The sequence below is a fragment of the Lutjanus erythropterus genome, chromosome 1 (assembly GCF_056507025.1).
Source record: "Lutjanus erythropterus isolate fLutEry1 chromosome 1, fLutEry1.hap2, whole genome shotgun sequence".
Classification (NCBI taxonomy): domain Eukaryota; kingdom Metazoa; phylum Chordata; class Actinopteri; order Lutjaniformes; family Lutjanidae; genus Lutjanus; species Lutjanus erythropterus.
The window spans coordinates 10,666,445-10,693,609 of NC_139317.1; the positions used below are offsets into that span (position 1 = coordinate 10,666,445).

Here is a 27,165-nt window from a genome sequence, read left to right on the forward strand (position 1 = left end):
TGTGTCACTGTCAATGGTTTCTTCTTCTTTTCTTTTTTGTGCATTTGTTGATGTATTTTTCTGTGGTATTTCTTTACTTCTTTTCAAAATCAATAAACAGATTATTTATAAAAAGAAAGAAAGAAAAAAAGTAGATCTTCCATGAAATTGCTCCCAACAAAGACTGTGGATTATCTGGAGTTACCATGTTGCTTTTGAGTTCTTCAGATGTATTTTTTAGGCTTTGAGCACCACAAACTGAGTGCCATCTACTTTCATTACATTTGAGAAAAGACAGACATCTCTACAGCCAATATCTCTAAAACTCTGCAACTTGCATCAAAACGATCTATATAGATGGACAAACAGCACTACAGGCCAGAGGAAAAATATTTATTGTTGATTTTGGAGTGAATTCTCCCTTTAACGCTTCCAACTACACAAATGCCCATATTACCATTTTGTGGACTAGAAAGTTTTTGAAACATGAAATATTGGAATTAGTTTTGACATTTGCACCAAACCTGCCACGTCTACAGAGATCTACAAGGAACACATGATTATCTCAGAATTTTGGTTAAAAAAAGTGTTGTAATGACATTCAATGTTCCTGAAAAAAATAGTATGAAAAAAAGTGCATGTTGACCTTTGCCCTTTTCGATGTAAAGTAAATTATTGTGTAGGACAGTTTAGTACCTAAACCAGAAGCCTTTAACTCGAGGCTTCGTGTCTAACTACAATGAGATAGAAAACCACAAAGAGCTCGGCTGCTGTTTAAGAACCGTAATTTGGCTCCATAACATGAGAGTGATCTTCTGACAAAGACTGCAGCCACTGAGCTAATTCATGCCTCCACCTTAGATTTACTCTTGGAACTTCTGGGTTTGGGGTTGGCTGACTCAGCAGGTTCTGGGGAGCCTGGAGGATCAGTGGGCGGGCTGGGGGCTTTCTCCACATCAGGCTCTGGCTCAAGGGGCATAGAGGGACCTTTGGAAACTCCTGAAAATAACAAAAGTCTTTTCTCAGTGATCTACAATAACATTAAACATTAATATCTGTAGCATTATTCAGGATCTTTAAATGTGCTTGGTACTGTTGTCTTTCATTGCTGTCTATATCATATCCAGCAGCATAGAATTTGATTTAGACTCCGAATTAAGACACAGTCACACTGCACTTCCATCTGCTGAATATTTGCTACAGCTCCTATTTAGTCAAATTAAATCCCACATAACAGACATATTCAAGCATGTGTTTCCTGTTTTAATTCAATCTCAATCTGACGATGGTGAACTCAAGTTAACCTCTGTTCAACTTTACAACAGTGCAGATGTGCAGAGGCCAACAGAAACAGAGGCACCGTGTTTGGAAACTGACGAGTCAATTTTCCAGCATTTACCAGTAACTTGTTTCATATAACATCAGATTACTAGAAGCATCACAGTCGCTCTCTTAAGTATTTATTTATTATCCACATCAAAACCAATGACACCACATCATTATTTGAAGCCTGATGACACTGTACCTTTTAAAAAAGTAGACACATTATTGCATATTAATAGATTTTCCAGATGTGACATCCCATAGACAAACAGTTTAGATTGGTCTGTTTCAAGTGTGCGACTTCTTAAAAGTGGGTGAAATTTCAAAGAGAACCACTTTGATGCTTTGAAGAGCTAGTTCACCCTAAAATGAAAATACAGTCATTACCTACTCACCATCATGTTGATTCAAAGTCGAATTTAGTCTTTTACGCCACAAAACACAGCTGGAAAACAGTGTTGCAGAATCTCCCAGACAACTGACGTGAATGGTGACCAGTTTTCAAACGTAAAAAAAAAAACCCAGAAAGACTCCGACATGCCAAGATGACTTGAGATGCATTATTTACACCATGTTTTTTAGCCTAAACCTTCAATGTGGATCCTTAGCGTGGAGGCATGTTCACATGTGCACACACAATGTATGTCGGGACTGTAGGAGACTTGGATTACACCAGATGAGCAGTATGGAGACATTTTATATTTGTTTTTTGTTTTTTTCAGTTGTTTTTTCCATTTGAAAACTGGTCACCATTAACTTAAATTGTCCTCTCTCTGTTTTTCAGTGAAACTCCAGCAGTGTTTTGTAGACCGAAAAAAAAAACCAAGTCTCAACCTTCAATCAGCCTGAGTATCAGGAGATAATAGGTATCTCTTTAACAAGACATCTATTTGCCTTCTTCCAGACCCTTGAATTTCTTCACTCCACCATGCTGACTGATTTGTCTGGCATCGTGACATGAAACAGCGGTTTCTTGGTTAAAAAAAGCATTCAACCCAACGAGCACTGTGGCTGACTAACCATTAGCCAATCAGCGCCATGGGTGGAACTGACGCCACCGTCATGCTCTGCACTTGACCCAAGGAGAAGTAACAACAACTGCATCCGCTATAAAAAAGATAACAACTACATGTGTTCTCAACAGCGTGTGACGTTGCACTTTGTTTTATCTTGATTCTGCCCCAGTCTTAAAAGGTACAGTGTGTAAGATTTACGTGAGTTTAGTGGCAGAAATGGAATATAATAATCATACTTTTATTTTCATTTGTGTACAATGACCTGAAAATAAGAATTGTGGTGTTTTCGTTAGCTTATTGGTAGCTCTTTATATCTACAGAGGGTAGGGGACCTATACCACAGAGGCTGCCACATTGCAATGCCATGTTTCATGTTTTGCGGGAGTTCGCAATCTGCAACTTCACCACTAGATGCCACTAAACCCTACACACTGATCCTTTAAAATCCCAGTTGTTCACAACCCAAAGATATTCAGTTTACTGTCAGAGAGGAGTAAACAACCAGAAAATATCCACATTCAAGAGGCTGGAATCAGAGAATTATAACTTCTTTTCTTTAAAAAATGATGAACTGATTATCAAAACAGTTGTCAATTAATTTGAGAATCAATTAATAATCGATTAATTGTTGCAGCTCTAGATATGTTGGTATTAAATCCACAATGTCAGTCTGAAGCTAGAAACAAAGTTATACATGTGTTGCCTGATATCAGACTGAATTTAATGCACTCTAAAAACTTCAAAACAATTTTGCCCCATGATTGAACAGTTCTTGTTTACATGGCTAAAGCCCCTTTCATCTCACATGGTTGAGATGTAGGGGCTTTCTGAGTGCCTGTGGACATGCCAGAACAAACAGACCCAACCTTCTGAAAGATTTCCACTGCTTCTATTTGTACAAATAACTTCCTTAATTGCTTAAGTTTACCCTGTGGTTTTAAACCGCTCTCTGCACTCTGTGACAGTTTGTGAGATTTCTTTACAGACCTATATGAAGATTCGGGTGTAAGCTGTTTTCCATATACAGTGTCTGAATTTTAATAGCCACCAAGACACAGCAAGTCCCTGACTGTCATAGATGAATCCTGACCTCCAGCAAAATGCATTTACAGACTAGCTGCTACAGCATAGCAATAAAGATACCGACACCAGCAAATACACTCCTCCACTTTAAATGGCCAGCATCTGTAGCAGAGTCTATACTGCTAACAGTAACTAACTGTATATTTGTATAGTCACTACAAGTCGTTTGTTAAATGCTGATTGTTGAGTGTTAGAAAGCAGACAGACTGAGCTGTATAATTACGTAAAATGTGTGTAAGTGAGCATGAAGGCATTGTTCTGGTGTTATTCGTAAACAGCTAAACAACAGCCCACAGGCTCTTGTGTTGAGAAGCACTCCAGTCCACTTACTTTTGAGAGCTGTAACAATCATTTCAGAGTAGCCTTGAATTTATTAGCTTACCTGTGTGTCATTTTTCCACACCACTGACTTTCTTTTGTTGCCAAGAAAATATACTGCAAAGAGGTAAGCTTCTTTTTTCACATATTCCATTTGGCCTTAGCCCATATATTCAATCTGCAAGGCAAGAGGCAGTGAATACACAGGGAAGAGGTATTTTTAAGTTTCCATTTAAAATGAAAAATTGGGCTTTGGTTTAATGGCAAGAGGTGGAGACTGTGAAATTTGTCATCACCTGCGCTGACAGTGTAACGCTGAACTTTTCTGATGAAAAATAATTTCACGTGCTCACCTCATTTTGAGTTTGTGCTCAGAACAAAAGAGAAATACTCAGCCTGGCTCCGTCTCATCAGGACCTGACTCAGAGCTTTGGACCTTATTTCAAACTTCAGCACTGAAGTTGCTCTGTCACATATCAAAATGGATACCAAGAGATACACCAGGGTGACAGAATAGGCACCCATTTTCTGAAAATGACACGCCATCACCTTACAGTTTACAAGAGACCTTATCAATAAATCTTGGGGGAAGTTTCTTTGAATATAAATGAACATTCTTTACCATTTTTACTGACATGACTACATCACCTAATATTATCTTGACGTATTTTACTGAAAACGCACATTAACTATTTTGTAAAAGAGAAAGAAATGCATTTAGGCTAAGTTAGTTTGTACCTGCTGGTAGCTGGATGTTCTTGTTGTAGCTCGCTGCTGAAGACATGGCTTGACCCAGAGCTTGGTTGGTACCAAGTTGAGCACCAGGGGTTTTGGTGGCTGCTGCAGAATTTGGTTTTGATTTGGAGTCCTTGCCTGGTTTAGTCCACACCAGACTCTCTGTCACCTGCAGGGCAGTTCCCATCTTCTGAGCCATGTCTATTAGCTGTTAGTGACAGACAGACATACAGTACTTAAGTAATGGCTTCAACCGCTGGCTTTAGGACGACAACAGGATCTCGCAGTAAGTACCTCAGAATCAAATTCAAAGTTGCTACTGCTGTCTCGAAGCAGGTTGACCTTTCTCTCCATCTCCTGATACTGATCCAGAGCTCCCTTCTTTTCTCCATGGTTATAGAGGAAGATGGCAAAGTTCAGGTTGATCAGAGGGTTGGATCTGTAGGCAAAAAATATTAAATTACTAAACTACAGACTCAAATTCAGACATTTTACAACTTAAGGGATAGTTCAGATTATTTGAAGTGGGGTTGTATGAGGTATGAGGTACTTATCCATCGTCAGTTTGCTACCTACAGTAGATGGCAATTAAGGAACCAGCATGGAAGCTAAGCAATGAACTGCTTCGACAGGATCAGCACCAGCCACCTTAAAAATTTTAAAAAGCCAAATAGCATGCTTTTGAAACCAACTAAACCCCAGAGGCGAAATCAGTAACTTTTGCTGCAGAACACAGAAGTTGCTGGTCTACCTATCTGTTAGTTAGTTTGTGTTATTGTGTGACTTTGATGAATTCAAACTGTCCTTTTAAAACAGAAGTTACACAATAACCACAAACAAACTTAACAGAGGCAGCGATAAAACAGCAACTCTATTTTCTATTTTCTATAGCAACTTTATTTTAAGTGGACCTTTTTTAAGTGGCTTTTGTTGACCTTTTGTTGCTGAACCCGTCCACAGCAGTTCATTGTTTAGCTTCTGTGCTGGTCGTCCTCTCTACTTCTCCAAACTGGGGGCGTGCTGAACAGCATCTACTATTGATAAGTACCTCATACGACTTTACTTCAAAAAAATCCAAACTATCCCTTTAAGGTAGAAAGTATAAGACAGACTCACTCATCCATCGTCACAGCTTGTTCATACGCTCTGGTGGCGTTCTCTACATCCTCCAAGTTGGTCAGAGCCACTGTTAAGAATGAATAAGAGAGGTTTAAATGCAAGAAAATTACTGCTTGTTGTATGTAGTTATATACTTTATAAAAAGGCGTAGAACGTACCTGACACAACAGTACTGCTAAATACCAAGTAACTGTTTCTACTACTTTAGCCACAAATCATCAATTCACTCTTTAATGATGTTATCCAGTCACAAAGAATTTCTGTCTCTCTGACTCAGTACCTGCCAGCAGCATGTAGAGTTCCCCCATGCGTGGGTTCAGGTTGATGGCTGCACTGAGGAAGTGGAAGGCAGAGGCGTACTGCTGCATGGTCAGGTGTACCAGGCCCAGGTTGTACAACACTTTCCAGTCAAAAGGAGACAGGTAGTGGGCCCGCTTCAGACAACTGATGGCCTGTGGGAGACATGAAGGTGGGAGACAAAAGTCAAGAGCTGACTGTTAGGCAACTATTTAAATAATATATGATGCAATGAAGAACCTCAGAAACAACAGCTCCTGTACAAAGGTGGATTTATGACACTTCAGGGACATATGGACCAAATTAAGTAGTAGTATATCGTAGTATATTTATTAATATTATCTCATCTTTCTCATTCTGAAATTGATAAAAATACAGTGATTTAAGGGTAACTGCTGGTTGATGTGAGCAATCAAAGTGAAGGTGCACAAGGACGTTCACATGAGTAAAGCACCAAAATACACACTAATGCACCAACAAAGATAACTGCAACCTGGTAAACGTGGATGACATAAACAATGCATATTTTTTAGACCTCAAGGACACACAAAATGCATTCTGGTAAGTGACACTGAATGTAAACAGAAACTTATTTACATGAAAACTCCTGAGGGCACCTTGAAAATAGAAGTACAGATGTATTAACAACAAAATGCACTTTAAGTATCAAAAATTAAAGTATTTGTTCTGCAGCAGTATGTCCTCTGTGCTTGATTATATTATTATACATGACACTATGAGACTGTCAGGACTGATGCATCAATGAGTGAGTAAGCAGTACTTTATTGTTGTAGCTGGTGAAGGTGGAGCTAGTTTTTTATGTTTTACATTCAGTTGTGTAGTGTATTCCAGCGGTTTCCATTAGGGCTGAGCAATATGGCTTATAAATAAGATCTCAACATTTTTAGGCTATTCTGTGATTTATGATATATACCATGATATACATATATTCTCTACTATAACGCATCCTAAATTCTTAAATAGTACAAACAAATGATAGTCTTAAAGAATATCATGCATTGCTGTGGATTAAACTACCCAACAGTATATCAAGTAGTTAGAGCTGAGTGATATTAACACAAGGAGATTTTTGATAAATAATCTAAATAATAATAATGTTATATGTGAAATACTGGTGAAAGATTTGGTGATATTTTGACCTTCTTTGGTCCTCAGAATTAACTAAATCAAAACGTCTGAGAAGTTTAGGGAGGAAATGTCTTCCTGTCTTTGTGGAACTGACAACAAGTCAAAGACAACATGACAAGGAGCTGCAACTAGTTACATTTCTATCAGGACAGACTTTTTGTAAGAAGTCAAACCAACATGTTTGGAAACCACTGATTTAATAAATAACAATGCATTTGTATTTCATAAGCTTATCATATGTTTTAATGCAAAAATGAATCTGAAAAGTAAAGTAACACAAATGTAAATAATCAATTAAAGTACCCCAGAACTGTAACAGTAAACTCTTCTAAATTACTTTCCACCACTGCTGGTGCAGTATTTATTTAAAAATGTGAAACTAGCGCTAAATGTAATCTTTTAAAGAACACAAATGAAAATTAAATATTAGTCTTAAACTGGCATGGACAAGTAAAAGGTATTACTCACAGCTACATATTTCTTTTTTCCAAAGAAGCACATGCCGATGTTGTTCCACAGAGGGGGGCTCTCAGGCACAGCACATGCTGCCACTCGGTACTTGTTCATGGCCACATCAAAGTCACCGTGGGTCTGCATCATGCTGCCTGCAGCCAGGATGGCCTAGGAATAAAAACAATGATTAGAGAGATATTAGAGGAAGATGTACCCTTTGAAACTGCACATGATGAAAGACAGACTGTGCCACCTGACAGTGTGTGACCTTTTATTTTGACTGAACTGCTTTAAAGGATGTCCGATTCACTGTCCTCAGGTAGCTTGGTGGCAAACAAAGTTTACACCAGAAAATAATGTGTGTTCAAATACCCACGTACCTTATAATTGTTGGGGTCAAAAGTGAGGGCATTTCCAAGGTGCTCAAAAGCTTTTTGGTATTTCCCAAGCTGGCAAAAACATGAACACAGAAAATTATAGATCTGCTCCATTTGAGATGTTTCTGACAACTACAGTAAATGTCACTCTTATCTTGTAGTGCTCGTTGCTGTGTACACATAATTTCACTGAAAAGGTTATGAAAAAAATCCACCTACCTGTAAAAACAGCAGACCCAGAGTAGTGAGGAGTTCAGTATTCTCTGGAGAGAATCTGAATAGAGAACGAGACAAGTCGAATGAAAAATGTCACTTTAACTATGCCTGTAATTACATTTAATGCCTGCACTTATTCTTAAGCAAACATAGTTGATATTCAGGGAATCTGCTGATTATTCAATCAGGGTTTGATTCAGCATAATTGTGGAGTATTAATTATAACCTGTGGGGGGACGATGTAACTCAGAGAGAAAAATGGGAGAGAAGAGGCAGATCTGCATTAAAGTAAGATTCACAGTGGTATGTCTCATTAGAAGCAACACCAGTATTGGGGCACTTGATTAATTCATTTAACCCCAACAGGAGGTAGCCATAATGAGCTCTATTACACACACTGATGTCATTTCCTTATTTACACCACGGCCTAAAGTTTAAAATATTCAACATCTGAACAGAAGTGGAAATGAAGAGAATTTATTCTGAATTGAAAAGGGCCCCGGGTCAAAATGTGGCAAAGCTGGAGCTTTGTGTAAGATTGAAGGGGGACCACTTATTGAAATGAGCTCCAAAGAGTGAAAATCACCACATAAATCAAGAGAGACCCCACTGGAAGCAACCAAAGTCCTCTGAAACAGCATCTTTTATTGCAATCTCTTTCAGTGTCTTGAAAGAATGTCATCATGAAGGAAACCATCATGCTGGGGCTGTGATATTATCAACAGGTTTCACTATTTTATTCAAATTATTTGGGTTTGATGAAAAACTTAAATTCCACAGATTCCCCCTTAAAGAGGCCATATGATGTTTTTTGGGTTTCTCCGTTTCCTTTAATGTGTTATGTAGCTTGTTTATGCCAAAGGGAGTCACTCACTCCTACAGAAAACACTCCTCCTCAACTGCATGAAACACCTTGTTTGTAATCTAACACTCCAACCTCTCTTGCACACACACTGTAACTCTGTAATTGCTCAGACACTACCTGGAGGAGCTGTATGTGTGAACACAAATGTCCATGTTAGATGACCCCTGCCAGCTCTCTAGTCCACATGTGTGAACAGAGCAGAACAGAGTCTGGAGTGAAGGAGGGGATGTGTTGATGACACTATGCAGTGTGCAGCTGCTCGCCTGTATATCCACTTTTTCACTGATCGTTTTATTTTTATACAGACTAACTGCTAATCAGCCTACATCACTCTAACATATTTAAGCTCACATTTAAGGCATTTCTTGGTCAACTTTGATGTGAAAACATCAGATTACAGTCAGATAACCCCCCTTTTACTTGAGTGGTTACGTCTGCTGTCTGATCTGGAGCCCACAGCTGATAGGTGTTGCAGGGAGGGAATTTAAGTTATTAAAAAGAGAACATCTACCAGCCAGTGACAGATAAATATTCAAATTCACCATCATGGTCATTATTATTTTGTGTTTGAAAATGACCAGCCACTGACAGATACACGTTAAAACTCACCATTCATTGTCATCATTATTTTGTGCCTGAAATCTACCCGCCACTTTAATAATTTGCCAGCATTTGGCTGACGGCTGGTTATTGCCCATCCTGGATGTGATTTGATTACACAACAGAAAAGTAGCTGCAGTGCTGTGAGAGTGAAAAAAAACCTGAGCTGTCATAATCTGTTGTTTCAAGTGACTGAAGATCCAATCATCACTAAAGTGTATATACATATATGTATCTCACATTTTAACGAATTTCTTGGTCAATTATGATATGAAAACATCAGATTACGGTCAACACAAAAACAGTCATTACCTGCATGCATGTGTGAAAGGGCACATTCATAAGATGTTCCGACCTGATTCTCAGAGTATAGCTCGGAGTGCATATGTGAAAACGGCTTATGTAACAAATTTGCATAATGTTCAGCTAGGTTGGGACCACTTTCAGCAGAACTTTTGTCAGCTGCCCTGTTTCTATTTATTCTTTCCACTTATGTTGGCGGTGCAGAAAAACTGCTGATTCATGAAGTTAAAATAGGAGTTATCTATACGATACCTCCTCATATAACTACAAAAACCGAAATTAGGTGGCAGGTGGCTGGAGGGAGGTGACTGTGGAGCTGACTTCTCCTCACTAATAACAAACTACTTGCTGTTGGCTATATTGTAAGTCTTTTCCAGTAAAGAAACATCTGAATATCACAATATAAAATGTGTTTTTTTCTGTTTAAAAAGTACAAATGTGGAAGCAAGCGATCACCCACCTTTTACTTATGTAGTTATGTCTCAAGTCTGATCTGGAGCCCACAGCTCATAGGTATTGCAGGATGGGAAATTAACTTATTAAAACGAGAACATCTACCAGCCACTGACAGATAAATGTTCAGATTCACTATAATGACCATCATTATTTCGTGCCTGAAATCTTCCAGCCACTGACAGATAAATGTTAAAATTCACCATTCATTATCATCATTATTTTGTGCCTGAAGTCTACCTACCACTTTCATAATTTGCCAGCATTTGGCTGGCGGCTGGTTATTTCCCACCCTGGATGTGATTTGATTACATGGCAGAAAAGTAGCTGTAGAGCTGTGAGAGTGCACAGGAGTGTCGCTCCACTATTTTTTTATTTCTGCAAGTGAGGAAATTTTTAAAAATCTGAATCGTCATACTCTGTTTTTTAAAGATCCAATCATCACTTAAGTGTATGTCCCTGATCAGACAAAGCACAGTTTTTGCAGTGACAGGAGAGTTCTTCCGGTTGTTTTGATGAGAAAAGTCTGATGCAGACTCAGAGTCGCAGCAGTGAAACAGAGACAGAGAGGGAGAGCGCTCATGTAGGCTGGCAGCTGTGTAATATTCTCAATATGATGAAACTATTCATAAAGTCATTCTAAGATGTGACTGATCAGTTACAGTTGACTCATGTATGTAATACTTGCCACTGTAGGAACTGTGATTAAAAAGACCTGAAATAAGCTACAATTAAAGAGTGTGCATGGATGCATGTGCGCAGTTGTGCTCTGGTACTTAAAGCTACAAGGAGTTTTTAACTGGTTATGAAACAATCTCAATCTATTACTGATGCCTCTAAATGACCTACATAAGTCAGTGAAACTGTTTGCTGTTTCTATAAGTATAGTTATTCATAAACTGATAGTCCAACTAAAAATACAGTTACAGTTTCACAGGAAAACAGTGTTGCAGAATCTCCCCAACAGTTTAAGTGAATGGTGACCAGTTTTCAAACAGAAAAATAACCAATAACCAATATCCAATATCCCATCCAAGTCTCATGCCAAGTTGACTTGAAAGATGTCATTTACACCAGATTTTAGCCTAAATCTTCACTGTAGATCCTCAGCCTGGAGCCACGTTCACATGCACATGCACATTATCTGAACTGGGCATGTGTGGTATGATGGTGTGTGCACACAAGTGAAGTGTTACGAGACTTAGATTATGCCAGACAATCAGTATGGAGGCATGTTTTTTCGGTTGTTGTTTTTTTGAAAACTGGTCACAAGTCACAAGTCACTTACATTTTTTCAGAGATTCTGCAGCACTGTTTTCCTGTGAAACTCCAGCAGTGTTTTGTGGACTAAAAAACTAAACCCGACCTTGAATTGGCATATATGTGAGTGACTGAGTTTTAAGTTTTAGGTAAACTATCCCTTTAATGCCTTCCACCAGGTCAGAGTCCTCTTGAAATCAGATGAAACGATCTAGTGTTTATATTTTCACAGGCAGAGATACAGTGACTTGTACGTTAGCCACCTAAAAAGGAGGCAACAGTAGATATTTACCTAGATAATTTTATTTTTGATATTATATATATGTATATATATGTATATTTTAAAGTTATTTTTTGGGCTTTTTGACTTTATTAGATCGGACAGCTGAAGAGCAGACAGGAAAGAGGGTGGAGAGAGAGATGGGGGATGATACGCAGCAAAGAACATGAACAGGACAGCATTTAAACTTATTCTGGTAGAAACCCAAAATAAAAGTATGGGCTTGAAATGAGCATAATATGGACACTTTAAGTGTCTTCTCAGTGTTTTCCAACATTTAAACTTTACTTACTCCACTGCCTTCTTATACACATCGATGGCCTTGTCAGTGTCTCCAGCCAGCAGATGAACTTTCCCGAGCATCATGAACGTCTTGTCGTGTTTATTAATCTGCAGAGCTATGTTTAGATGCTCTTCAGCCTGACAGAGACACAAGATCATAATCATCAAATCACTGGAGCAATGTGTACAGTTTGGACTGTATAGCGTTAGTAGAATCAGCATACTCACATTTTTGAAGTCTTTGACGAAGAAATAGCACAACCCCAGATTATGACTGATCTCCTGAGGTGAAAAAATACCAAATTATACATGGGGCACTGGTGCACACTTAATTGAACAGGGCTGGATAAAGGCTGAGCTAAATTATACTTCAAAATATTAAAGTTATTTAAGATGACTGCTCTGTGGAATACAAATTCTACAGTATTACAGTAGTATTAGTGGAGACACTTTAAATTTCCAAAACATACTACTGTGAGTGATTAATGGTCCTGCCTGGCCAGCTTAATACAATTTTTATAGGCTTCAGAGTAAAACAGCCTTGAATCAGTTTGGAAGTCCAACCACGAAGTTCTTTTTTTTAAAAAAAAAAAAAAGATGCTGCATAAGTGAGAAAAAGTGGTTCAGTCAAAGGATTTCCCATCCTAAATGTGGGGAGAATTTCCTGGTAGTACTTCACGCTGTGTATTTAGAGTGAAAGATGCCAGGTCCACTGAACACTTTCTCTCACTAACTTTAAAACAAAGGAGGAACTCAGTACAAGAGTGTCTCTTTTCTTTTACCCAGTCTTTCTCGTTGAGCCTTGCAGCTTCATGATAGAATTCAATAGCTGCTTTGTGCTTTCCCAGGAGAAATCTAAGGAAAGAATAAACAACAATAATCCATATAAGAAATTAACCAATTAATCACTGCATGCTAAATAGATATTCTTAGTCACTGGGGATGGATTATTTTTTTCTCAACAGTATTAAAAGAAAGTTCTGGTCATGAATGGCCTGCAGTTTGACTATATATTCCTCTCCTGTCTCTGTCTTGTTAGTTAATAGAAGGTCGATACACCCCGGGCTTGAGGGCAGTAGACTCACAGTGATCTGGCCACTTGCTTGAGATTGTCAGCACTGCTGGGATTAAGGATGGCACAGCTCTGAAACAGCTCCAGGGACTCTTGGATCTTGCCCTCAAGACGCAAGATTAGTGCTGTGGCAAGAAATTGAAGCACAAAAAGAGTGAATCTTCATCTACATGAGGGAGTGAAAAAATCATTAAAAATCAAAGGCACAGCATGGGGTCCAAAGAGCAGATTTTGGGGAACTAAATGATGTATTGGGGAGCTTGGGCATCGACCACCACAGAGCTTTCATTTGATGAATAATTAAGTATGTACGTGTATGATAATTAATCATACATGTTACATGTGTGAGGGGGAAGTGTTAATATAAAATTTTGGCTCACCTTGAACATAAATGGCATATTCACACATTCCACTAGTCTCCTGCAGTTGTTCTTTAATGATCGCCTGCATGGACACAGAAAGGGAGAACATTTTTACAACCGAGGTGGGGATTAATTTCTACATGTGTGATTAGGAATACTGCAAAAATTATTGGCTACTGTGGCTGAAAAGAGGGAGAATAATTACATGTAAAACATTTCAATCCGACTTAGATCTTTGTCAGGTCAGAATGTCTGAACAATGGAAACCACACCCATATTTATACATCATGGTGGTTAAGAATTAAAACCGCACAGGGTGATAAACATATTACATGAATACACAACAGAAAAGTAGCTATGGTGTTGTGTGCACAGGAGAATTGCTCCACTATTTTTTTTTCTGCAAGTGAGGAAATAAAACATTTGAGTTTTGAGTTCTATTTGAGTAATCTGTTTTAAGCGATTGACAATCCAATCATTATTCCAGCATAAGGCCTTGATTAGACTTAGTTCAGTTTTTGCAATATGAGGCATCTTTTTCTAGCTGTTTTTAATGAGAAAAGTGTGATGTGGAATGTGTGAAAAAGGCTACATCAAATTACTCCAAGTGAAATACATGAGGGGGGTCATCTCTATATTTTCTATCTTGTACATGGTCCTGGCTGAGAAAAAAATGCGCTAAACAACCAGCAGTTACAACTAAGACTTAGTAGTTAAACATGTTTTACACCCTGTTCCATACATCTGTATCATAACAGACTGAGGGCTCTGTTTTCATGGTGGTGCAAAGACCGGCACAAGCTGACAGCTTGGTATTTTCCTGACCTTGAAATTTGCTTTGCCCGGCTGTGTGGTATTTTGGTGCCCAGTGCAGAGCACAGGGTGCACAGTTGGGAGGAGAGGCGCAAACAGATGGGAGGTTTGTTCAAGGAAAGCAGCATAGAGCAAGTATTGGTATTTTGGTGGTTAAGACTTTGTTCTGAAAATAGTTGTCTCAGAAGCACATCTGTTCCTAGCACAACGCCAATATGTTGTCAATCTGACGATTTTGTCAACAAGGGCAAAGTGAATATTTGGAGCACAGAAGTGACTGAATAATTATTAAAATCTAAATAATCTATTTTAACCAAACATTCTCCAGTTAGCAGATGATTTTAAATTGTTCTCAAAAACTGTTTCACATGGTTGAAGAAACGCTGCTAACTCAGTCTGCATTTAACTATACATGAATGAGACTGATTCTTACTGTATCTGTTTTGACAGTATGAAAAGTTTCTCCTTCAGTTAACTAAATCACTGCAGCCATCTGAAGGCAGCAGGACAGATAACATTGATAAATCTGTAGCCTCCAATTAGAAAGGTGCTGCACAAGGGCGCAGTGACATTATGCATGACATATAGCTGTTATAACTTGGTATTCTGCCTGAGAGACATTGAATTACAGAGGCTCATTAATTCTGTGAGCATGTCTTCATCAGAGTAACTTTGGAAAGAAAATCAGTGGTTCATGTTTTATTCTTGAAATGCATTATGAGGCAAATACTACCATGTCAAATTTTAAGATATGATGTAACCAACTGCAACATGAAATACACAATAGAAGCTGTAACATTAAAGGGACAGTTCACCATAGTTTTATTCTTACATGTAGTGTTATTTATCCATATAGCTTGTTTTGGTGTGAGTGGCAGAGTTTTAGAAATATTGACCATACAGATGTCTGTCCTCTCTCCAACATAATGGAACTAGACGGCACTCGGCTTGTGGCGCTCAAAGCGGCAAAAAATAGATTTGAAAAACTCAACAGCAATGGCTCATTCCAGACATCATGACACAGTGACTAGATTTCCACTTCCCCCTGTGCAGTGATACAGGTGATGGATGGTATAAACACAAACTACATTAAACTGCTCACTACAGTTTTTAATCTTTATTTATTCAGGGAAGTTTCACTGAAAGCATCGCTCTCGTTTTCAGGAACGCCCTGATGACGTGCACACTGCGCAGTAACACATTCACACCCAGTAAAGCCACAGTTTGGTCTGTTGGCCACAGTGCAGCTGTACTGGAGCAGTTAGTGTTAAGGACTTTGCTCAAGGGCACCTAAGTGGTGGTAAATAACGGAGGGGAAAGCACTGCCTTTCACGTTCCCCATACAGATTTATCTTGAGTAACCAGGTCATGAATTCTGGAACGAGACATTGCTGATGAGCTTTCAAATGTTTAAATGTGTTTTTTGGCACTTTGAGCACCACAAGCTGAGTGCCATCTAGTTCCATTATACTGAAGAGAAGGCAGACATTGCTACAGCCGATATCTCCAAAACTCTGTAACTCAAACCACAACAGTCTAGATAAATAAATACCACCAGAGGTTAGACGAAAATTATGCATTTTGATTTTGGGGAGGACTGTCCCTGTAAAACTGAAATAGTGTCAAACTGATGTGATCACATAAACTGCATAATTTTACCTAAAACAAACCCACACCATCTGCCTCTTGTTGTAGATTTGTGGTGCTGTGTCTTCACTTTGTGCCACACACCATCCAGACAACAATATGATCTCCTTAAGAAGCTGATTCTTTATTTGTTGAGCTATTGTCATCATGCCTCACTGTGATTGGCTAAGCTGTTTCAGCGTGATGAGACTAGTAATGTGACTGGCTGAGGTTGTATTTATTAATCCCAACACACTTTGATCTATATTCTGCCTCACTTAGCTCAAAATGAGATCCTCCATGACAAAATGAGAAAGAATATTCCAGTATTACATCTTACAAGTACAGGCATGTATTCAGAGGGTTTCTTAAGTACCCACTGGTTTCATGTGGGAATTCACAGGTCAATGCAGTTTATTAGGCCACAATAAATTTCAGTGTTAGACAGAAACCTGACATGCATTCATTACCTTCATTATGTTTAAAAGGTCAATCAGTCCAACACTGAACACAGACATGGGTCAATGACGGACTAAAACGTGGGGAGAATGGAAGAATGAAGGTACTTTACCTTACAGGTATCATAGTCTTTGCGGATGTAGTGCTGGTGGATTAGCCAGTTTCTCCTCTCCACAATGGGAAGCTCTGGAGCTGGAAGGAAGAATATAAGAGGAAAAGGCTATAATGTAAAAAATCTGGAATACTTTTAAGCTCATTACCCTTTACTGTTCAATTGATGTCTTATTTAGTTGATAGCTGAATGATTAATCCTGAATGTGCCCTCCTTCTGAAGTCATTAGTAAGTCTCTGATCTGACAGTTAACAAAGATGTAAGACGTACACCTAAATCCACAGGCTAAATTTAAGCCAATCCAGCAAATACACTGTGAATTTCAGCTTGTTAGCAAGTTGCTACTAACAAATTGACGCCTCAACCTATCAAGAGTTGCGTCTATTTGGACTATTTTTAATTCATACAGTCTTCTTTTAATTTGCAAGTTGAATAAATAATCCTGAAAGCTCCCTCCCTCTGCAGTCACTTGCAAGTCTTTGATCTGACAGTTAACATAGATGTTAACACTTCAACCGAAAACCCAGGGCTAAACTATAATCAATTCATCCGCCACGCTGTAAATGTCACCTTGTAAGCAAGTTTTTCGTTACAAACACTGTTTTTTTTTTCCCCCTGTCACTCTTTTAACGTCTCGGCAGGTTGAGATATTCTCCCCGTTGCCAGGGCAACAATGTCTTTCGTAAGCCAGGTGCTTGTGACAGAACAGAGAGGGTATAGAGACAGACTGAAAGGAGGGAGGCTGGAGGTATGAGCAGCACAATACAAAGCCAGCTTTAGACAGGGTTAGGTAACCTCAAGAACTCAAGCACAATGCTCCAAGTCTTCTTCCCAGTGGAGTACAACACTTCATTTCACAAGGAAGCAAACGTAATTCCAATTCGAGCGAGTTTGATTCTGGTAATCCTGTTATCTTGCACCTACTACCTTCCTCTGAGGCTAAAAATAGGATCCACGGCAATGTGAAATGAAGTGCCAGTGTAAAGGCTTTGAGTCTGCCACTGACATTGGGGGATATCATTAATGAACTGCCTGTGTAAAAAAATACAGTGTGAATTACACTAAAGCTCCCTTCTGTTTTTATCTGTCAGCGCTTCAAGCAGAGCTCTGTTGATTTGCCGCTAGAACTGGAGCCTCATTCAATGACTTCAGAGAAATCCTCTCCATCGCCGAGTGTGAAACTGCATGGGCTTCACACATTCGCCCCGTCAAGATTCGGAATGGCCCTATTTGTAGTGCCCTAATCCGCTTTCTTCCTGCTGAGACAGCAATAATATTCTTGTCTCTGGGTTTCAGCTGTGGCCCTGCGGTGCTCCAGCATCCACATACACAAAGCAGGGCACGTTTGGAGAGGAAAGATGGGATACATGTCGGCCATGTATTCCTGCAACTACTGTATGAAAGAATGGGTAGAAAGGAGCAACGAAGAAGAGCGCAGCATGAGGTCTCCTAAATATAGTCCTGCAAAAAACTTCATCCCAAACAGGGAGGAATTTTCTCATTGTTATATTTGATCTGGCTAATGCTAAGACAGATTTGCCTTCCATGTGCTTCAACCATCTGTTAAAAGGGGATAAGAGCAGAGGAGAGGCATGCTGAGATCAAAAGACACATGGGGAGAATGTAATGGAAAATACGATGAAAATTATTTTGGAAGTTTTACCAAAAGAAACTTCAAAAACCCTCGGTCTTGTCAAGTTGTCTAGTTTCATATTTAGTTGCTGACACTTACTCTTCCAAGGAATATGACTGAAATAAATGTCAATATCTTGAAAAAAAAAAATACACAAAATGAGGCAGCTTGCAATGCTAATGTCAAGAAACAGACGTTTCACTCTGTAAAATTGAAACAAGCTGTACTGGTTTATAAGAGCTGATTTTAGGTTTCTAGTGGGCACACTCATATTTTTGCAACAACTCCTGGGTGTTATCCGGCAAAAATGTACATCCCTGATTCCAAGACGTAAACAAAAACATCTTTTTTACCTATATTCCACTGAATATAGTACAAAGACAATATACTTAATGTTCAAACTGATACATTTTATTGTTATGTGCAAATATACGCTCATACTGAATTTGATGCCTGCAACACGTTCCAGAAAAGTTGGGACAGGGGTATGAAATTCTTTCCCATTTTTGCTTGATATACGACCTCAAGTGCTCAAAAGTCTGTGTTGTTATATTTTGTCCTTCATAATGCACCCTCATTTTCAAGGGGAGACAGGTCTGGACTGCAGGCAGGTAGGCCTAGTATGGATGGCAATATATGTTGCTCCAAAACCAGTATGGATGTTTCAACGTTAATGGGTCCTTCACAGATGTGACAGTTAGCCATGATGCCACATTTACTAACCCATGCTGGTAACAATAGTGATAACCCCTCTCTCGCTTAGCCCAAAGGTCACACTTTCCATCAGTCCATGTCAGATGAGCTCAAAGTCAATGGTGTCTCTGAATATTGTTGATATGTGGCTTTCTCTTTGCAGGGTTGAGTCTTAATTTGCATTTGTAGATGCAGCAACAAACTGTTTTTAAAGATAACAGTTTACTGAAATGTTGCTCAGCCCATCTATCCTTTATATTTACACTGGATGTCAGTTCTGAATGCAGGGCTGTCTGAGGGATTAAACGTGACAGACATTCAATGCTGATTTCAGTCTTGTCCCTTAAATGCAGATATTTCTCCAAATTCTCTGAATCTTCTCATGATATTATGAATTGATTGTAGATGGTGAAATCCTTAATTTCCTTGCAATTGTGTTGTTTTTAACTGCCAGACTATTTGCTCATTCAGTTTTTTACAAAGTGGTGAATCTCACTCCATCCATGCTAGTGAACAACCGAGCCTTTCGAGGATGCCCCTTTCATATCAAATCATGATACTGTCACCTGTTACCAATTGTTTTTGTGCTATATTAAATTGAATTCTGTAGCGTATGGAGAAAAATAAACTGAGATTTATGGCTTTTTATTTGATTATTTCAGATTTTTTGACTGCAAGATGGTTCAGTTCATGCTCATATTCAAGCAACTTTGGACGAAATTTCATGGTCCAGTCATAGTTTGAATTACATACAGATGAAGTGTGAAAACTCAGTTATTTCATACTTTAACACAATTTATTTTTAGAGTACCTGTTCTAACACTACGTTTATTTATAAATAACGTATGTGTAAGGTATGATGGAGTAACAATTCCCTGTAGAAGAAGGCATGAAGCATCTGACTGCCATTCTATTTTTAACTGTATACATTTCATATTTTTAAAATTACTGTATGCTCTATTTTTTTCTCAGAATTCTACGTACATGTACTTGTGTGGCATATGTTCTTTCAACTTTGTACTGCATTCCATTGTATGGTTATTCCAAATATCCTTCTCTTAATGTTTTTTTTTTTTTCTAATATTGACATATTAGAATCATAAGGAAAATTTTAAATATTACCGTTTTTGTCTGGAGCATTTCATACTTCACCTATACAGCACTGTCAACTTTCATTACATTAAGCAATTATAATCCATTCTTCACTTTCTGTTTTTATTGCTTCGTTACTAAGCCATCTTACCTTACATTAACATTAGGGTGTTGATTTGATTTGTCTCCTCAAATTATACTTAGTAAGCCTCACACTACAATAAAGGCTTGCATTGCCATATAATACCATAACATAGCATGTACTTAATTGCTCTCATGGGATTTGCATTTTCAGCAGCGCAGATGATAATTGCAAAACACTGTAAAACAAACCAAACCAAAAAAAGCTTAATGCATGAGCAACAACATTAACTAGGACATTAATTATAATGACAAAATATCCTCAGTGATCAAGGAACATTTTCCACAGAGAGAAATATGTGGAACATGGCTCAGCAGCATACTGTAAGCACAGATTTAAGGACGGTTAAGAGAAGGGTGAGGGTGACCTCTGCAGGACGATTAGCTCCAAACTCACTCTATCAGTATCTTTTACCAGTTACAGACACATTATCAGAAATTAATAACAAAACAATTAATGTCATAAAAAATTGTGTTGCATGTTGTTGTGTGCAACATGACTTGCATGTGTCAAATGAGGCATGGTACCTTTAGGTGCCCGACGTTTCTTGGCTTCAGTGGCAACTAGGAGCTGAAAGATAAATGTAAATAATATAAAATAAATACAAAACACAAACAAATAAATAAATAACAGTGTGCAATCCATCTGTTACATAACAAAATATGTTGGACATCAGTGCTTATCAGTGTTAAGCAATGGGTAGTATGTACATTAGCCCCACCAAAACATATTTGCCCCACCCAAAAGGGGTTTTCTTGTATTGTTTCTGCCTATTATAAGGCTGTGTGGCAATACAGGTCAAAGTTTAGGCTGACTAAAATGTCTGCTGGAAAAATGTGTTCCTGTACAGTTAGAATACACTATGAATGTACAGCCATTGCATGTTGTACAGAATGTCCTGTTCATTTTAAAGCTAACTGTGGGGCAAATAATTAAAATTTTACATGTTTGCTGAACAAACAATTAATTAAACTGCTTTACACTGAGACACTGTACGGGTTTGAATTCATCTAAAAGGTCAAATTCCTGAAAGGTAATTTTCTGTAGATTAGTAACACACAGGCTTACAATAAGTCCCTAGTCCGTAGTATACCTCCACTATCAAATGTCAAGTATGACAGCCTTGCAAAAACTCTTGAAGCTGTGGGTTTTCAATTATGAGATACTGTCTTTTTTATTTATTTATTTCATGCTTATTTGTATATTAGGGACTAGAATGTGACATAAACAATGTCACACACCACAGCATTTATAGCACAAGCTAATTTGCAAAGCCTGTCCCTCGATGGGCTTTAAAATACGTAAAACTCATCAACTAACACAAAACAGACAGTTCAAAACCCAAAACTCAGCAATAAATATCTACTCTGAAAAGTTACAGTTTGAGTTTAAAACAGTTCAAATCTATGTTTACTTTTTATCAGTTTTATTTTTGAAATGAAAAAAGCAAGCCCACTGACAAAAAGTCACTCCATCTAACACAAACCCTCCTTTCTTTAATTACTTTTTCCCACTGTTAAGTCTACATAGTCGCATGCTGAATGCTTCAACTTAAAAGGTTTTGCAATTATTAATGACTGTCCATACGTTTACATCAGTTATGCATTAGCACAGAGGTTTTTAAAGTGGGAAGCAGGCCTCCACACAGTTTCAGGGAAGGCTCAGTGAATGGAAGAGAAAATAATATTACAGTAGTTATCGAAAGGAGATCACACAGAATACCCTAAATGTGCAAAATATGGTTAAAGAGAAGTTTTGAGGGGATTTTACTCTTTCCCAGAGTCAAAAACTAATAAATGCCTTTGGGCAGTGCTTTTTATGTATTTGGTGCAGTCTGAAGTTACGTCAAACAGCAATTTTAGCTCATCTTGGCTCAATTATTGAGTGTCTATGGGATCAAATAGTATAGCCATGATTCCATAGATATCCAGGAACTGAGCAAAGTAAGCAAAGCTCTAAGCAGGGCATTTTTACCAAGTTCTGTCTGAGGGAGGCACACAGTCTCAGCCTTTCAAAACAACAGCATGAACAGAAACGTTAGCTATTACATTATTAGGCTGTGATAAAGCCACCTTGCAGGCAGGTGAACGCATGCGCCATCCCAGTGTTTTGCATCACAGCATTGTTTTTTCAATATTCCATTCACTTGTGGATCACTTCGAGTGTATACACGGACGTTTAGCCTCTAAGTGAAACAGCGTATAAATATTCACTATATTTCGTCATATCATCAACGCTATAGCAACGTTATAGCTATACCACAACTGAAATTTGTGGTAAAGTCTGGCAGTTCCTGCAGAGCTGGACAGTTATCTAACCTAAATTACGTGGGCTAACGATGGTCAACAGCTCATATTTACCTACGCATTTCTGTTGTTGTCACCTTGCTGTAGCTGTAACTGTCGCCTGTTAGCTCTCAGGCTTTATCTTGGACGAGCGAGATTAAAGACAGGGCGCGAGGCAAGTTACCGTTAGCCGCAGGTTAATCAACTTAGCTGCGACTTAAAAAACGGTTAGCCACGCAGCTAACATTCAAGTGACGGCCGTTATGCGCGAGCTACGCACGAACCTAACGTTAGGTTTGCTCATGAAATGTCAGTCACGCTATAACTTCACCTGTCCGCATTTCTGTGTTGACTCAAATAAACGGTAAGTAGCTTTGGTTTTTTGGACTCACCGCCGTTGCTTTCTCCTCGTCCGCCATCTTGGGATGATCAACACTAGAAGCTGTTGCCATGGATACGGCAGAGGAATGCGGAGGTGTAGCTGGTTGGATTTATGAATGTATCTCAGTGTGTCCCGCCCTCAACAGCTTCCACCAATGAAATGATCGCATTTAGGTTCAGTACAATGAAAAATATATAACTGACTGGTCATGGATGTATTAACAGAGCGTCTTATAACGTTTGCATGGAGCTTCTGGTCGTGCAGAGTTCAGTGTAAAGAATTTTAATTTTAATGAAAACCTGCAATGGTGGAAAGAGTACTGAAAAAACTCTACTCAAGTACAAGTACTGCTACATTACTAAAATATTACTCAGATCCAAGTAAAAGGGCTAGTGCTAAAAATACTCAACTAAAAATACCAAATATTCTTCTTTAAAAAAAATACTCAGAGTATTAGTTACTTTTCAACCAATGATGTTTAATACATTATCAACATTCAATCAAAGGGATTTCTGTTTGTCCAAATCTTGTGTCTAAATTACAGGCTCACCTCTCAAAGGGTGCACATTTTGTGCGTTTTCCTTAACCAATAAAAAGCTAAAAACTGATTAATAATTTTTTATAATTTTTTTTTATATATAATTTTTTGTCTCATTTTTAATTTTTTGGGAGCGGTGGGAAGCAGTATTAAGTTAAGTTTAAATTTTGCTATTTAAGAATTACAAAACAATGTCAGATGAGGTGCAAATACTACCATTTCTAGACTACTGATTTAACAGCAATTGATCGAGTAATGATTAATCATTTACATTTTTACTGCAAATCTGTGCTGCTACAGTGTTGTTTTTTGATATTATGTAATATTTTCATTGGCTGTTTTGTGATCAGATCACCTTATTGGCTACAAAAATGCAAATGAAATGATGGCCATTAATTCAAAATCTACTCAGTATTCAATAATTATTGTGAAAGTGACTAAGTAGATTACACAGTGTAATCTACTAGTCTACTCATAAAAGTACAAGTACCCCCCTAAAAAAAACCCTACTTAATTGCAGTAACTTGAGTATTTGTAATTAGTTACTACCCGCTCTCAAAACACAGTTATTCACATGTATGCTTCTGTTTTATAGTTCAGTTTTTCTGCATTGTTAAGATTAGAAACAAAGGGTCTGCGTTCAAGAACAGGAGACACAAACACCAGCAGTGTGTCCTTGACTGTTAAACAGCAGCAGTCTGTAAAGAAGTCTTCATTATTCAGACTCTTTACTCAAGTAGAAGTACCAGTGCATTTATAGTAAACATACAAGCAAACATCCTGCAGTTGAAATCCTAGTTCAGTACCAATATCATCAGTAAAAGTACTTGTTCTGCAGTTCTGTGGTTGATTAATTAATTAAATTAATATATATGACTTCATTAGACTGTAGTAGCTACTTTACACAGTTTGTAATTAAGTCACCCAAAGATAAATCTGACGGGTCATGAGATAATTAATGGAGGAGGAAAAAATAAAGACAAATTTCTGGTACATACATTTTTAGTACACATTTCAGACCTTTCCTCTTGTATTTGTATTTGTGAAATAATTTTATAATTTCTACAGCAATTTAAATTACACAATATAAGAAGTTTAGAGTTAAAATGTCTCATCAGTGGAATTCAAAGATGTCTGAAACATGACAAGGTCTTTGACTAGACACTGAAGGGGTCACAGCCCAAAAAGGTGGTTTAATCTTTATTTTGTGAGCTTATTGCATTTTTATTTTTAATGAAAAAAAACAACAACTACTAATTATAACTCAGATGAATGTAGTGGAGTAAAAAACACAATATTTGCCTTTGAAATGTGCCTTAGTAGCATAAAATGGAAATGCTCAGTGAAAGTACAAGTGTCTCAAATTTGTGCTTAAAGGAACAGTTCACCCCAAAATCAAAAATTGCCTGCAGTGCTATTTATCCATGTAGATTTGTTTGGTCTGAGTTGCAGAGTTTTGGTGATATCAGATATCCATCTTCTCTCCAGTATAATGCAACTCACAACAAAGAAAACCTGTATGAATGACTCATCACATTAACATCTAGCTACACCTTTACACAGATGCATCATGGGCCTACGTCTATGTGTGCTTAATATAATGTAGCTGAGACTTTTGGTATGTCCAGTAATAAGTCATTTCTTAGCAGCAGGATATCTGTGAAAAAAAAAAAATCCACATTTTCAAAGAAGAAAAAAAGAAAGTTTATTTAATATTAATACATAGAACTGATTTTCCACAAAATCCCCTCCAGTAAATATGTTTTAAATAGGTCACCAATATTTACAACATACCTTATTACACATTCTGATGGTCAAAGGCAAACTTCACCATAAAATAAATTTCTCTGCGGAGACAAACATGATCAGACAAAAACTAACAGCCGACAGCCTTGTGCTTAAATCCCCACACATAAAAATGGTAGGTCACATCCGTTCAAAGGCACTGAGGTTACTCCTAAACAAAATGATTCAGTGTGTTACAGTAACAAAAGATTAGAACTGGACAGGACATACGGTATATATAATATTCACAGGTAAAAACATGAAAATGCTAAAACCTAACAAGTAGGTGCAGCTAGAAAATACAAACTATCTGCGACTATTCAGTAACACGTGACTTTTGCCTGCAGTACAATCACTATGATGCAGTCAACAGAATAGATAATCAACAGATAAATAGTGTTCTTTCTGCTCAATAATGCACTGTTTTTAAGTAAATGTGTCTAAATTTTATTCAATGTCAGTAACTTTACATTAACAAACCTACACCCTGTCTTTCATTTTAATCACATACTATGACAGAAAACATAAAGGTGTTCTTAAAGGTATAGTTTGGATTTTCTGAAGTTGGGTTTATGACGTACTTATCCGTAGTCAGTGAACTGACTACAGTAGATGGCTGTTGGCACAAAATATCGAGAATAATGGCACCTCTTTGCCTCGTCGTCAGGCAAAGAGGCGCCATTATATAAGCCAAATATTGCTCTCTTCAAAGCAACCAAACTCCATAGACAAAAACAGTGATTTTACCTGGGAGTTGCTGGGTTACCACTGCCTCAATCTATTAGTGTGTTTGTGTGTTTGTGTGACCTCTGTGTTGTCAATGATTAGTTCAGATTCACTTAAGTCAAACAATAACACAAACAAACTAACCTATATGACAGTGGTAGATGAGAAATTCCTGTTTTCTATGGGGTAAAAGTGACTGTTTTTGCCAATGGAGCCTGGTTGCTTTGGAAAAGGCTGCCTGACGGCAAGGTAAAGCAGCAAAAATATTCTAAATATAGTGTACAATTAAACTGCTACTGATATTTATTTAGGTGGACCTTTTTTAGGTGACTAAAACCCACTTTAAAAAATTCAAACTATCCCTTTAACAACAAAACATGAACTAAAATGTGCCACCCCACTTCGTCTTCATTTGCCCTCATAAGAGCTCGTTTCACTTCATTTCAATCAATAAGCTGTAGAAAAAAAAACCTTCATCCCATCACCTTCATTTACCATGAACTTGTCCTTTACAGTATTATACACGTTAAAACATTACAAATAGTGAGCAAATTTAAAACAGCAACTGTGTTCATCAGTAGTGTAACATCTCATTTTACAGAACATCCAGTCTGACTGCCTGAGAGGAAAGTACCTAAAACTTGGTAGTATTAAGTGTACAGTATGTATTAAAATGTTCATAAGGCGGAATGACAGATTTGTTACCGTTTAACTGTCGACATGCTGCAGCAATGACAAAAATATGCAAGTGGATCCATCATTAGCTGACGGTAAAACATTCTCATGTCAAGTATACGCTTTATATAATCCCAACTAGGGCACAAAATTAGCTCCAGCCACCAGCCAAATGTAAGATTTGCTTCATTCACCGGCCAAAATAACCTCCAATAAAAATCTGAATGTAAAATCTGAACAGTCACTTGACATCTGGCTGGTGAACACACGAGTTTATTTTGCACCCTGATCCCAACCCTATGCACAGTGTTCATTTTTGAGGTCCCGGTGTGTCATTTACGCATGAACCATGAGATAGAAAATACTTTTTGCCAACGTCTTTAAAGTCGAGATGAAATGAAAAATGTTTTTTAACCATTTTAGATCAAATTCCCAGTCAAATTATGTACCTCTTTAACAGTATATGCCAATGAAATGCAAAAAAAATAATTTTTTTTGTATTCTTAGATTTAAAATCCAATCATGTTTTCCTCTTGTAAAAATAAAATATGAACTATATATAACATCAATCTTCAACTTTTAGCAGCACAGAGCAAATATTCATGAGTTAACTAGCTTACAACAGAATGGTACTTCCTGTTTCACCTGGAAATACATCCCAG

At 37.8% G+C, this 27,165-nt stretch overlaps 1 protein-coding gene across 1 annotated transcript; it reads right to left on the bottom strand.

Moving 5' to 3' along the window:
• Positions 1-360: 360 nt before the first annotated feature.
• On the bottom strand, positions 361-22,849 carry bbs4 (Bardet-Biedl syndrome 4). The gene is made up of 16 exons (XM_084723692.1): positions 22,790-22,849; positions 20,640-20,682; positions 16,553-16,632; positions 13,561-13,624; positions 13,194-13,305; positions 12,891-12,963; positions 12,337-12,390; positions 12,119-12,246; positions 8,069-8,123; positions 7,853-7,921; positions 7,488-7,640; positions 5,854-6,025; positions 5,571-5,640; positions 4,749-4,893; positions 4,458-4,662; positions 361-978 (listed from the first exon to the last, which is right to left on the bottom strand). Exons 1-16 carry the CDS (start codon positions 22,847-22,849, stop codon positions 824-826), a joined length of 1,638 nt encoding a protein of 545 aa, XP_084579818.1. The 3' UTR covers positions 361-823.
• Between the last annotated feature and the right edge of the window lie 4,316 nt (positions 22,850-27,165).

Coding starts and splice junctions, on each gene's coding strand:
- bbs4 (XM_084723692.1), bottom strand. CDS start 22,849: ATGGCAACAGCTTCTAGTGTTGATCATCCCAAGATGGCGGACGAGGAG. Junction 7,922..8,068: donor TGGGTCTGCTGTTTTTACAG/GTAGGTGGATTT, acceptor TGTTTTTGCCAG/CTTGGGAAATACCAAAAAGC. Junction 4,894..5,570: donor CAAGCTGTGACGATGGATGA/GTGAGTCTGTCT, acceptor TTTTGCCTACAG/ATCCAACCCTCTGATCAACC.